This window comes from Caretta caretta, chromosome 5 (assembly GCF_965140235.1).
Source record: "Caretta caretta isolate rCarCar2 chromosome 5, rCarCar1.hap1, whole genome shotgun sequence".
NCBI classification, from domain to species: Eukaryota; Metazoa; Chordata; order Testudines; family Cheloniidae; genus Caretta; species Caretta caretta.
Genome location: NC_134210.1, coordinates 50,895,710 through 50,908,975, shown reverse-complemented (window position 1 = coordinate 50,908,975; position 13,266 = coordinate 50,895,710). Strand labels below are relative to the sequence as shown.

At 41.0% G+C, this 13,266-nt stretch overlaps 1 protein-coding gene across 1 annotated transcript in view; it reads left to right on the top strand.

Annotated features, from left to right (window-relative positions):
* MAP1B (microtubule associated protein 1B) overlaps positions 1–13,266 on the top strand; it is a 97,284-nt gene that overhangs the window by 73,611 nt on the left and 10,407 nt on the right. The window contains exon 5 of the mRNA XM_048851761.2: positions 5,519–12,203. Coding sequence (XP_048707718.2) covers positions 5,519–12,203 — 6,685 coding nt within the window. The remainder of the gene's footprint in view (positions 1–5,518; positions 12,204–13,266) is intronic.

Genomic DNA, 13,266 nt, shown 5'->3' with positions numbered 1-13,266 from the left:
GTAATCTATTTTCAGTTGAGTAAATAAGTCATTCCTTGCAGGTGGGGAAATCTGCTGCTGAATCCAATTCAGAAATCCAGATCTTTCCACAGGCAATGCCTGCCATATGATTTTCAACTTCTCCCTTACCAGATCGCTGTAGACATCCAATTCCAGTGTCCTAACAGCAGCTCTTCACAATTTGAAATCATTATTTTACATTGGCTGCCCCACGTATCTGATTCACTCTCCCTCTGAGCAACCAAGTCACTGCAAAAAATGAGAAATCCACACTGATTCATTTTAACAAATCTATCTCTTTGTGAACAAACAGTGTTTTCAAAAACAGATATCTTTCCTTGGTATCAAGGAATCTTTCCTTGGATCTAAAAAGATAATAGGAAGTTACACCTTGGCAACATCTGAGACAGTGGGGTTGCATGGGAGTAGTTGTGAACAGAATTTGGTCCAACATCTCTAGACAGAAACTGTGGGCCAAATTCTGCTTTCATGGGCACCAGTATAACGCCACTGAAGTTCATAGGTATGCATTTGTGTAACTGAGAGGAGAGCTCTGAAAACATAGCAATGAAATTAAAAAATGGGTGAAACTACCTATGCTCTTCATTAGCAAAGCTGAAATTCTTCAAGTAATATAGCCCCCAGACTCTCTACACTACATGCATGTTCCTTTTAAAGTTCTCAGTCTAATTTTTTCACAATTTATTTAATGTGGCTAAAAGAACTCAAGCGTTTCCCACTAGATAATTAAAGAGGTCTCGGTAAAATGACAGACTAAGTCTATCTGATCTTCTGTTTTACTGTGTAGCCTACCATTTGAGAGACATGGTCAGGTGGATTCCTAACATGTAACATACTTACTGGTACAATCCACTAGAGCTGTCAAGTAAGGAGGGTCAAACTTTACCTTTCTTTTCTACCCAAACTACTTTCTTTTCAAACTCACCTGTCCCTCTCAAAAGGAACCCTGCATAAGAACGGCCATACTTGGTCAGACCAAAGATCCATCTAGCCCAGTATCCTGTCTTCTGACAGTGGCCAGTGCCAGGTGCACCAGAGGGAATGAACAGAACAGGTAATCATCAAATGATCCATTCCCTGTCGCCCATTCTGGTAAACAAAGGCTAGGGACACCATCCCTGCCCATCCTGGCTAATAGCCATTGATGGACCTATCCTCCATGAATTTATCTAGTTTTTCTGAACCCTGTTATAGTCTTGGCCTTCACAACATCCTCTGGCAAAGAGTTTCCTCTAGCCAATTTTCTTCTTTGAAACAACTTATCCCTGGTGAGTAGGAAAAGAAACTTCAGAAGCAACCTTTGGGAGCAATAGAATATTAAAATATTATTGGATCTTCAGAGGATGGTTCCATTATACCAGTGCTGCCCAAACTTTTCTTGTTCACCCCATCCCCTTACCAGTAATGGAAACTTCCATGCTCCCCTCCATAACTTCACAGTTGGCCCAGCAGAGGAGTTTGGGCTGAAGGTGGAGGTGGGAGCAGAACTGGGGATGGGGGAAGAGCTGGAGCTTGAAGTGGAGCTGGCCTGGAGGCGGAGAGGGAATAAGGGCAGAGCTGGGCTGTGGGTGGAGCAGGGGGCAGAGCGGGGCTGGGAGCAGAGATGGGGGCCAGGAGCAGAGCCGTGGCTGTGGCTGAGGCTGGGGGCAGGGCTGGAGCACAGCCTGGGTCCAGAGTGGAGCTGGGGACATAGTGGTGCTGGGTGGTGCTCCCCGCTCACTTTCCCCCTCCCCCCTATGGGGGCTGGCCTGAACAGCACCATGCCTCCTCAAATGTTCTTTCATGCCCTACAGTTTGGGGACCACTGCATTATACCACTTCAAATGTAGATCTAGTCTCCAAGATTCATGTACCCAATTTAACCTTAAAATCAGCTCTTCCATCAAAGCCATTTTTCAGTGTATTCCTGAACTTGCTCCTCCACTCTGAAGGAATTTGTGTCTAAAACTGCTGTTCACCCACTTTTTCACTGGTCAGCCCTACCAGTGGCTTAATGTGATCACATACTTATCCCTCTCATCATTGTAAAACAAAATCTTGAATGACTTATTATCTTCCAGACTGCAGACGGTCAACATCACTAATTCAGTGACCACTCACCCACCTTCTTCCCATACAATCTTTGATCTTGCCAGAAAATTTTCCCTACATGGGAAACCATCATCTGCATCCAAATCAGAGGCACTGAATTATCACTATCCCTCCATCAAACTTTGTCTCATTGATCTGAATGAAGAGCACTTCATGTCACTTTATCTTCCCATAATAATGTGTGTTCTATAGACTGAATCTTACCCCTCAGCAGAAGCCCAGCACAAGGAGTTAGGCACCATCTGTATCCCACTCAGATGCGCTTAATTTTACTGCTGCAGTTTGCCTGTCCTCACCTCCTCTCTCTCCACTCTACCCCTTCCATCCTTTCTCTGTGATTGCCATTAATATGACTCTCCCATTTTCCTCCTTTTACTCTTTCCTCCCTCCCTTTTGTCCTGTCTTTGTTCTCTTCCAAACAAAGCTATGTCTGATGTTTGGATAAGATTTATTTATACTCTTATATAAGTTGGTTTATATACTTAGTAAGGATGACTTGTGAACATAAAACAGCTGTTCTGAGATTTTATTCCTTTTCTGCTTTTATTCGTTACTCACCCATACACATTGGGTAGATTATTTTTGTGTGGATAACATCCACCATCTCATTCTGTGTTTCTGTTGAATTTTACTTTCACTAAATTCTAAAAATAAATTCCATAACAACAAAAATAGGAGAGCAAGAAACACACAGATCTTCAGAGTTCCACTGAAATGAAACATCTCCTAGACACACAACATTAATTATTATAGTACTCTCTATTCCTCTTGGTAATCCAGTTTATGGTCCAAAATTTTCAGTTTGTTCAGCTCTAGTCTAGTCTAAATCATCTTTATAAAAGTCTTTCTTGTAGATATAAATTACAATTGACTATTCCTGAAAAGTATTTTGTAATACTTTGCAAGATGGTGAATATGCTTCAGTTACATTTGCAGCGTTATTGTAGCCATGTTGGTCCCAGGATACATGAGAGACAAGGTGAGTGAGGCAATATCTTTTATTGGTGGAAGAGACGAGCTTTTGAGCTCAACAGAGAAAAAGAGCTCTCTGGAAATCAAGAACTTGTCTCTTCTACCAACATAAACTGCTCCAATAAAAGACATTATCTCACCCACCTTGTCTCTCTCACAAATTACATTGACATTTGGTCTCCATATTCAGTTATTTGACTGAATTATTAAAAAAAAAAAAGATGCTTGAACAGTTTTGTAATATCTTTGTCATGAGCTAGTTGAAGTCTCCTGCATATACTTTATTTACAATAAAACAAATGGAAACTCTGTATGCAGTGGGGATTACCCTGTGACTGGGATTTAAGTCTGGAGGCCACACTGGGTTTGTAAAAACCATTCTTGATGATAAGGGGCTGATGTAATTCAGTCAGGTTCATGTAACTCATTGATCCTAGCGGGCAGGAGTTTGTGAACTGCCAGTGCAGAATACTAAGTACAAGGTTATTCAGGAGTTCTGAATCCCCCTTCTCGTCTGGTTACAGAGACAGTACTGGGTCCAGTAACATTTTATTGCTGTTCTCCCAACAGGCCCCCAATGGCAGCAAAGGAGAGACTTGCAGCACCCTGTCACCATTTAGCTGGCGTTTCTAGCCACAATTTGTTTTGGCTCACAAACAGAATATGTTTTGGTGTCTTTTAATAAATTATTAGTCACTATCAGATCCTAGTCTGGGAAAACCATTATCCACTTTCAAGATATGAGCTTTCTGTCTTTGCTAGATATGAGACTTTTGGAAGCCAAGGGAAACATTTGATGCCAGATTCTGTCTTCGGATGCACATATGCAACTACCATTGACTGCTGTGGGTGTTTTCATGTGTATCCAAGGGTAGAATTTGGCCCTGGTGTGCTTATTTGCATGCCAATCCGCAGGACTGATTCAGTTTGGAGCCATTTCGTAGCTGTGCTGATTTCTGAACTCTGACAGCAAACTGAAAAGAGGAAATTTGTCAGTGAAGGGTTGAAATATTATGTACTTTTATTTTCTGTTTACTAATCTGAGACCACCAAACATATGCCTTCAATTCAGACTGGAACAGAATACTAGCTTTTAGTACTGAACACAGGACTCTTTGTTCATAGAAGCCTCCAGTTCAGTGTCTGTTTTGGGTCTCAGAATGTTGTTCAACACTGGAGAAATCAGTGGAGTTATTCTGGATTTAAACTGGCAAAAGAACTCAGAATGTGGTCCATGATTGTTTTAAATCAAAATGTTGTCAAAAGGATTTTTAGCCACAACACTCAGCTGTTTTTTTCCTCTCTTTTTTGCTCTGAGTTTACATACGTAAGTTGATATATAATGTATGCTCTGTTGTTCAGAGATTAATTACTAAACATATGGTGTTAATACAACTGCCATTTTATAGCCTTTTTAATATCTAATTATATATAAATGCTATGGAGTCCATTGTTCCATTCAAAATGTGTATATTTGCAAAATTGCACACTAATTAAGAATATGCAGACCTGCCTCTTTAATTCCCATATTTCAGAAACCTAATGATCTTACAAAAGTTTTGTTCTCAACTCTTTTTTAACTTTGAAGCAGTAAATCTGCTCCCATAGGTGCTGGAACTGGTGGTGCTGCCTCACCTGCTGGCTTGAAGTGGTTTCCATCATATACAGGGTTTACAGGTTCAATGGCTCTCAGCGCCCCCACTATACAACTTTTTCTAGAACCCCTGTCAGCTCCTCTTCTTGTCAAGAGCTGGCCAGCAGTTAAACTAGTTCTGGTGTGATGCCTGCTTTTTTTGGCACCAGACCATTCAAAAGGCATTAAAATAATGGCAGAATTGTGGAATGCAGCCCCATGTTGGGAATAATGCGGAAGCATCCTGCTCCAGCAGGAGCTCCAGGAAGTATTGTGGTTCAGAGTGTGCCTCCTGGAGCTTCTGTGGGACACCGATATATCATGCCCCGCAAAGAGGGTATAATGTGTGCTCCCCTGGGTGGTGCACCAGCTCTACTGGCTGGTTAGGGGAAGTGGAGAGGTTCATAGTTCATTTGCACTGAGTAGCAGCACCAGCACCAGCACCATGGAATCCTCACACTGTGCTCTGAGCATAAGGACTCCCATTGTACCCAGCCTCTCTGTGAAGGATGCAAGAGGTGCCTTCAGCACCCACGAAGAGGCCAGGCACAGTCTGTTTTTTTGTATTTAAAAACAGTACAGCAATAAGCTGATAGCAACAGATTCCTTTCGCACCTAGAATTGGCTACTGCCATGTGAAGAAGAATAAAAAAGGAATGTCGTATCTTTAGTGTGAAGCTTATAGTGTAGCTTGTACGATCACCCAAAGATAGCCTTGCTGTGTTGTATTTTTATATGACATTTCTATTACGAAATATAAATTTACACCTCCCTTTTGTCTCTTTTGTTTTCCAATGCTAGATTGGTGAATTACTGAGCACTACACACCCTGCCAACAAAGCCAGTTTAACTCTGTTTTGCCCTGAGGAAGGGGACTGGAAAAATTCAAACCTTGACAGACATAACCTTCAAGACTTCATTAACATTAAACTCAACTCAGCATCCATATTGCCTGAAATGGAAGGACTTTCTGAATTCACAGAGTATCTGTCAGAATCGGTAGAAGTGCCATCACCCTTTGACATTTTGGAACCGCCAACATCTGGAGGTTTCTTGAAGCTCTCAAAACCCTGCTGTTATATTTTCCCAGGTGGAAGAGGGGACTCTGCATTGTTTGCAGTGAATGGATTCAATATGCTCATTAATGGGGGATCTGAAAGAAAATCTTGCTTCTGGAAACTTATCCGACATTTAGACAGAGTGGATTCCATTCTGCTCACCCACATTGGGGATGATAATCTACCAGGAATCAATAGCATGCTTCAACGAAAGATAGCTGAGTTAGAAGAGGAACAGTCACAAGGTTCTACTACCAACAGTGACTGGATGAAAAATCTGATCTCACCTGATTTAGGAGTTGTATTCCTCAATGTTCCTGAAAATCTGAAAAACCCTGATCCTAATTTTAGGGTAAAAAGAAGCATAGAAGAAGCTTGTTTCACTCTCCAGTATTTAAATAAGTTGTCTATGAAACCAGAACCTCTCTTTAGAAGCATAGGAAATACCATTGATCCTATCATTCTGTTTCAAAAAATGGGAGTAGGCAAACTTGAGATGTATGTGCTCAATCCAGTCAAAAACAGCAAAGAGATGCAGTATTTTATGCAGCAGTGGACTAGTACAAGTAAAGATAAAACTGAATTACTGCTGCCAAATGGTCAGGAAGTAGATATTCCAGTATCCTATTTGACCTCAGTCTCATCACTGATCGTTTGGCATCCAGCAAATCCTGCAGAAAAAATAATCAGAGTTTTGTTTCCAGGAAACAGTACTCAATATAACATACTAGAAGGACTGGAAAAACTCAAACATTTAGATTTCCTTAAACAACCAATGGTTACACAGAAAGACCTTACTGGTAATATACCTAGCCCAGCAGTGAAACAAGCAAAGCTGAAACAGCGAACGGACAGCAAGGAAAGTCTCAAACCTGCCACAAAGACACTATCAACCAAGACTGTCAGAAAAGAATCTAAAGAAGAAGCATCTGAACCAGCAAAGCCTAGTCCTCCAGAAAAGCCTCAGAAAGTAGAAAGCAAGGAAAAGACTACAGTAAAAAAGGAAAAACCGGCAAAAGCAGAGACAAAACCTTTAGTAACAGAAAAAGATATGACAGTTAAGGAGGAGCAGCTAGTAAAATCCGAAATTGCTGAAAAACAAGCAGCAGATGTCAAACCAAAAGTTGCAAAGGAGAAGCATGTGAAAAAGGAAGTGAAAGTAAAATCTGAAGAAAAGAGAGAGGAAAAAGAAAAACCAAAGAAAGAGGTTTCTAAGAAAGAGGAGAAAACACCTACCAAGAAAGAGGAAAAACCTAAAAAGGAAGAAATCAAGAAAGAAGCGAAAAAGGAAGTGAAAAAGGAAGAGAGAAAAGAGTCTAAAAAAGAATTAAAGAAAGAAACTCCCCAAAAGGAAGCTAAAAAGGAAGCTAAAAAAGAAGAGAAAAAGGAAATTAAAAAGGAAGAAAAAGAATCCAAAAAAGACACCAAAAAGCTTCCAAAAGAAACAAAGAAAACACCTGCTCCTTCAACTGAAGCCCGAAAGCCTGTGACAAAACCTAAAGCACAAAAGAAAGAGGAACCTGTTAAAAAGGAAGCTGGGCCTGCTGGAAAACCAAAGGAAAAAGGCAAAATTAAGACAGTAAAGAAAGAGAGCAAGGTCAGTGAAACACAAGCTGCTGTGGCTGCAGTGGGAGCGGTTGCAGCAGTAGCAGCAGCTGCTGGAGTGGTAGCTAATGGAAAAGAACTTGAAGCTGAGAGATCCCTTATGTCTTCACCAGAGGATTTAACAAAAGACTTCGAAGAATTAAAGGCTGAAGAAGTAGAAATAGTAAAGGAAACAAAGCCTCAGGTAGAGTTAATAGAAGGTGAAGAGAAACTAGCTGACTCAGAACAAAAGGAAGCACGTGAAATCCAGAAAGAAAAACTAGATACTGAAGGACCTGCTGACTCTCCTGATGAAGGTATAATGACCACTGAAGCTGAGGGTGAATGTGAACAGACACCTGAAGAGCTGGAGCCTGTAGAAAAGCACAGGGTTGATGACCATGAAAAATTTGAAGATGAAGGAACTGGTTTTGAGGAATCATCCGAAGCGGGTGATTATGAAGAAAAGGCAGAGACTGAGGAAGCTGAGGAACAAGATGAAGATGAGGAAGAAAAAGCAACAGTGGGCATCACAAAACAGGATATTGGCATGGCAAGAGAAATGGGAGAGATTGAAGCTGATAAATATGCTAAAACTAAAGATAAATATGTTGAAAAGGCAGAATCTGAGGCAGGGGATGAGCGAGCTGAAGAAGACATGGAAGAGACTGTTGAAAAGGCAGAAACTGAAGAGACTGAAGAAGAAGCTGAGGACGAAGACAAAATGGAGGATGTCAGAGATGAAGAAGAGGAAACTGAAAAAGTCGAAGCTGAAGAAGATTATGTTATGGCTGTGGTAGACAAAGCTGCAGAGGCTGGTGAAGTTGAAGATAAATATGGCTTACTCATAATCACACCAGCTAAACACTCTGAACCTCAGTCCCCAGCTGTTGAACCAGCATCTTCTATCCATGATGAGACTTTACCTGGCGGTTCAGAAAGTGAAGCAACTGTTTCCGATGAAGAAAATAGAGAAGACCAACATGAGGAATTCACTGCTACTTCAGGTTATACTCAGTCTACCATTGAAATATCCAGTGAGCCAACACCAATGGATGAAATGTCAACTCCTCGGGATATCATGAGTGATGAAACGAACAACGAAGAAAGTGAATCGCCTTCTCAAGAATTTGTAAACGTTACTAAGTATGAGACATCACTGTATTCTCAAGAATATACTAGACCTAAACTCTCTCCACTTCATGATGCTTTCAATGGTTTATCTGAAGGATCAAAAACAGATGCCACAGAAGGTAAAGATTATAATGCTTCAGCTTCTACTCTCTCACCCCCTTCTTCATTAGAGGAAGACAGATTCTGCAAATCTTCCTTTCAAGAAATGTACCATCAAAGAGAAAATGAAATCAAAAGTACTGCTAAATTAGAAATCAAAGATACCTTTTCACAGGCATTTGAGGGAAAAAAGCATAGCCCAGCTAAGAGTCCAGTTCAGAGTCCATCACCTCCATCACCAGTTGCTAAAACACCACTAAGTGAACGTAGTGTGAACTTTTCTCTGACCCCAAATGAGATTAAGGCATCAGTTGAACCTGTAGTGCTCACTGCATTGCCTGATGAACATCCAGAAGTCATTGAAGAGCACTCTGTCAGCCCGGATGATAAAACATTAGAAGTGGTGTCTCCTGCACAATCTGCTGCTGGTAGTGCAGGCCACACACCTTATTATCAGTCTCCCACTGATGAAAAGTCCAGCCAACTTCCTTCTGAACTCACTGAAAAGGCAGCAGAGGCTCCAGTTAGTTTTGAATTTAGTGATGCCAAAGATGAGACTGCAAAACCCAGAATAAGCCCTATGGATGAGCCTGTGCCAGACTCAGAATCGCCTATTGAAAAAGTTCTCTCTCCCTTACGAAGTCCACCTTTGATAGGTTCAGAGTCTTCCTATGATACATTTTTGACTGCCGATATAAAGTCAACTGCCAGACTGACTGAGGGTCATTTTGAGGAGAAAAGTGAAAAAGAAGAGTCTCCTGTTCAGATAAGCCCAGTTTCTGAAGTCACCTCTGTGGATCTTTTCCAAGGACAGCAAGATGAAAAAGGTATGGCGTTTATGCCTGCTAAAGGTTTTGGTCTAGAAAAGAATATGGAGGATATTGAAGCTACCAGTTCTCAGTCTCCACTTGTTTTGGATGAAAGGAAGTTAGCAGGAGATATCTCTCCTACACAAATAGATGTTAGCCAGTTTGGATCTTTTAAAGAAGACACCAAAATGTCAATATCTGAAGGTACAATCTCTGACAAATCTGCAACTCCCGTTGATGACGTTGTAGCAGAAGACACATATTCACATATAGAAGGAGTTGCTTCTGTCTCCACAGCTTCTGTTGCTACTAGTTCATTTCCAGAGCCTACTACAGATGATGTATCTCCTTCTTTACATGCTGAGGTTGGATCACCACATTCTACAGAAGTTGATGATTCTCTTTCTGTATCTGTTGTACAAACACCGACAATTTTTCAGGAAACAGAAATGTCTCCATCTAAAGAAGAATGTCCGAGACCCATGTCAATTTCTCCACCAGATTTTTCACCTAAAACTGCAAAATCAAGAACACCAGTGCAAGAGCACAGATCTCCTGAGCAGTCAACTATGTCAGTAGAATTCAGTCAGGAGTCCCCTGAGCAGTCTTTGGCAATGGACTTTAGTAGACAATCTCCAGAACATCCCACAGGAGGCACTAGTGTACACCATATATCTGAAAATGGACCAACTGAAGTAGATTATAGTCCTTCAGAGATACAGGAACCTACTTTTTCACATAAGATATCACCTGTGGAGCAGACATGTTATACTCAAGAAAAGGATCTTTCAGAGATTATTTCAGTATCTCAGATTGAAGCTTCACCCTCAACTTCATCAGAACATACACCTTCACAGGTAGCTTCTCCACTGCAAGAGGAAACTCTCTCAGGTATCATGCCACCCAGAGATATGCCTCTGCAGTCTTCATTTACCTCAGAAAAGATGCAGAGCCTAGGAGAAAAGCTTTCACCAAAGTCTGATTTATCTCCTTTAACTACAAGAGAATCCTCTCCTTTATACTCTCCTAGTTTTTCAGATTCACCTCCTGCGATCAAAGAAACAACTGCTGTTTGTCACTCACCATCACTATCACTTCATGTGTCCTCAGATAAAATATTTGGTTACCATACCTCAGTAACACATGACACAGTAGAAGACTCTCTAACAAAACATAGTCCAGAGCCTTTAGCCTCCACAGAAAAAGATGAAACCGAAAAAATCACCAGGTCATCTGAGGCTATTAGTTATTCCTGTGAGACAACTGGGAAAACCACTAGATCACCAGAGGCCATTAGTTATTCCTATGAGACAACTGGGAAAATTACTAGATCACCAGAGGCCGTTAGTTATTCCTATGAGACAACTGGGAAAACCACCAAGTCACCTGAACCTGCTCTTAGTTATTCCTATGAGGCAGCAGAGAAAACCACAAGATCACCAGAGGCCATTAGTCACTCCTATGAGACAACAGAAAAAACCATCAGGTCACCTGAAGCCATGGATTATTTTTATGAGAGAACTGGAAAAACCACCAGGTCACCTGAGGCTATTAGTTACTCCTACGAGCCACCAGAGAAAACCACCAGGTCACCTGAAGCCATGGATTATTCCTATGAGAGAACTGGGAAAACCACCAGATCACCTGAAGCTGTAGAATACTCTTATGAACCAACAGAGAAAACCTCCAGGTCACCTGAAGCTGTGGAATACTCCTATGAGAGAACTGGGAAAACCACCAGGTCACCTGAAGCTGTGGAATACTCCTATGAGAGAACTGGGAAAACCACCAGGTCACCTGAGGCTGTAAGTTATTCCTATGAGCCAACAGAGAAAACCACCAGGTCACCTGAAGTCATGGATTACTCCTTCGAGACAACTGGGAAATCAACGAGATCACCTGAGGCTGTTAGCTATGCCTATGAGACACCTGGGAAAACAACAAGGTCGCCTGAGGCTGTTAGTTACTCCTATAAGACAGATGTACATTTTGCTGCAGAAAAATCATCTCTAGCAGAAACCCGTCAAGATGTCGATTTATGCCTTGTGTCTTCCTGTGAATACAAGCATCCCAAAACTGAACTTTCACCCTCATTTATCAACCCCAATCCCCTGGAGTGGTTTGCCAGTGAAGAACAGTCTCAAGAACAAGAAAAGCCATTAACCCAGTCTGGAGGAGCCCAGCCACCGTCAGGAGGAAAACAGCAAGCACGCCAGTGTGATGAAACTCCTCCCACCTCAGTAAGCGAGTCTGCTCCATCTCAGACCGATTCAGATGTTCCCCCAGAGACTGAAGAATGCCCTTCTATTACTGCAGATGCTAACATTGACTCAGAAGATGAATCTGAAACCATTCCAACTGATAAAACAATTACATACAAACATATTGACCCTCCACCAGTCCCAATGCAAGACCGCAGTCCTTCACCCCGGCACCCAGATGTCTCAATGGTAGACCCAGAAGCTTTGCCTGTTGATCAGAATTTAGGCAAACCTTTGAAGAAGGATCTGAAAGAAAAGACCAAAACTAAAAAGCTGGGTACGAAGACCAAGTCTTCCTCACCTGCCAAAAAAAGTGATGGGAAATCAAAGCAGGTGGCTTCACCAAAGCCAGGTGGCTTAAAGGAATCTTTAGACAAAGTTTCCAGAACAGCTTCTCCAAAGAAAAAAGAGTCTGTGGAGAAAGCAGCGAAAAATATCTCTATTCCAGAAGTAAAATCTTCCCGTGTTGAGGAAAAAGATAAGGAGGCCAAGAATGCAACAAATTCCACAACATCGAAGTCTGCAAAGATTGCAACTTCAGGTAAGGAAAGATCAGGACCTGTGTGTATCACGAAAAGATGTGGGGCCAGATTCTCAGCTGGTATAATTGAGCTATGTTGATATTTCATCAGCTGATCATCTGGCCTGCGAGGTGTGCCTGAGGAAAATCCATGTTTATTAAAAATCTATAGTATAAGGTTTCACATTTAAATTAATTAAATTCACTGAATCAACTCTTTAATCTGGAAAAAGCCAGTAATTATTTAGATGTGTTAATTTGCTCAGATATCAAACAATTAGCGAGGCAGTGTATGAAATATAGAGTGCAATTATTATTTGTCCAATTTGTTAGCCAGCTGGCTAAGCTGAAAATTGCTATGTGAAAAGTTAAATGAATAGTAAGCAACTATTCTCTTCATTATAAACATAATTTAGACATAAAATTGTAAAGTGAACAAGCCCCATTAATTAGTTTGAGTTGTGTGAGTGTAATAGGAAATTAGATGTGTTTTACTGTTCCAGTGCATTATTCCTTATTAAGTATTCAGAAGACAGGCAGTTATCTAAGCATGCACTTCCATGAAGTCTGGCTACATTCTGATGGTGGTGGTTAACTAAACATATAGGGAGATCATTTCCTACAGACGTTCCTGTTCATTCAACGAAACTGTAAATCTCATTTACAGGGTAGATAGTTGAAAAGGCACAGTTCCCCTGCAGGGCTTACCCTGAGGGCTTGTTGAACTAAAGGATAATCTGTAATACAATGCACCCTATCCTGCAGCTAGGAGCCTGCAGAATCTGATAGAAAATACTGTGGTTTTCAGTTGCGGTACAAAAATTATGGTTAAAACAGAAATATCTCTGTATAGATATAGATAAAATCTAAAAATTCAGATATTGATCAATTTGTTGTATGTGGGATTTGATTTGTTTTATGGGTTAAGTAATTTTTTCCTGGCTTGATCATGAATCCACGCTTAACTTTATATTACTTGATTACATTAAAAAAAACAAATCTTGAGTGGCTTATTATTATCACAACAGAAATAGAATGTATTTCTACTAGACTATGTATTTCATCCCATATAGAGAAATTGCAC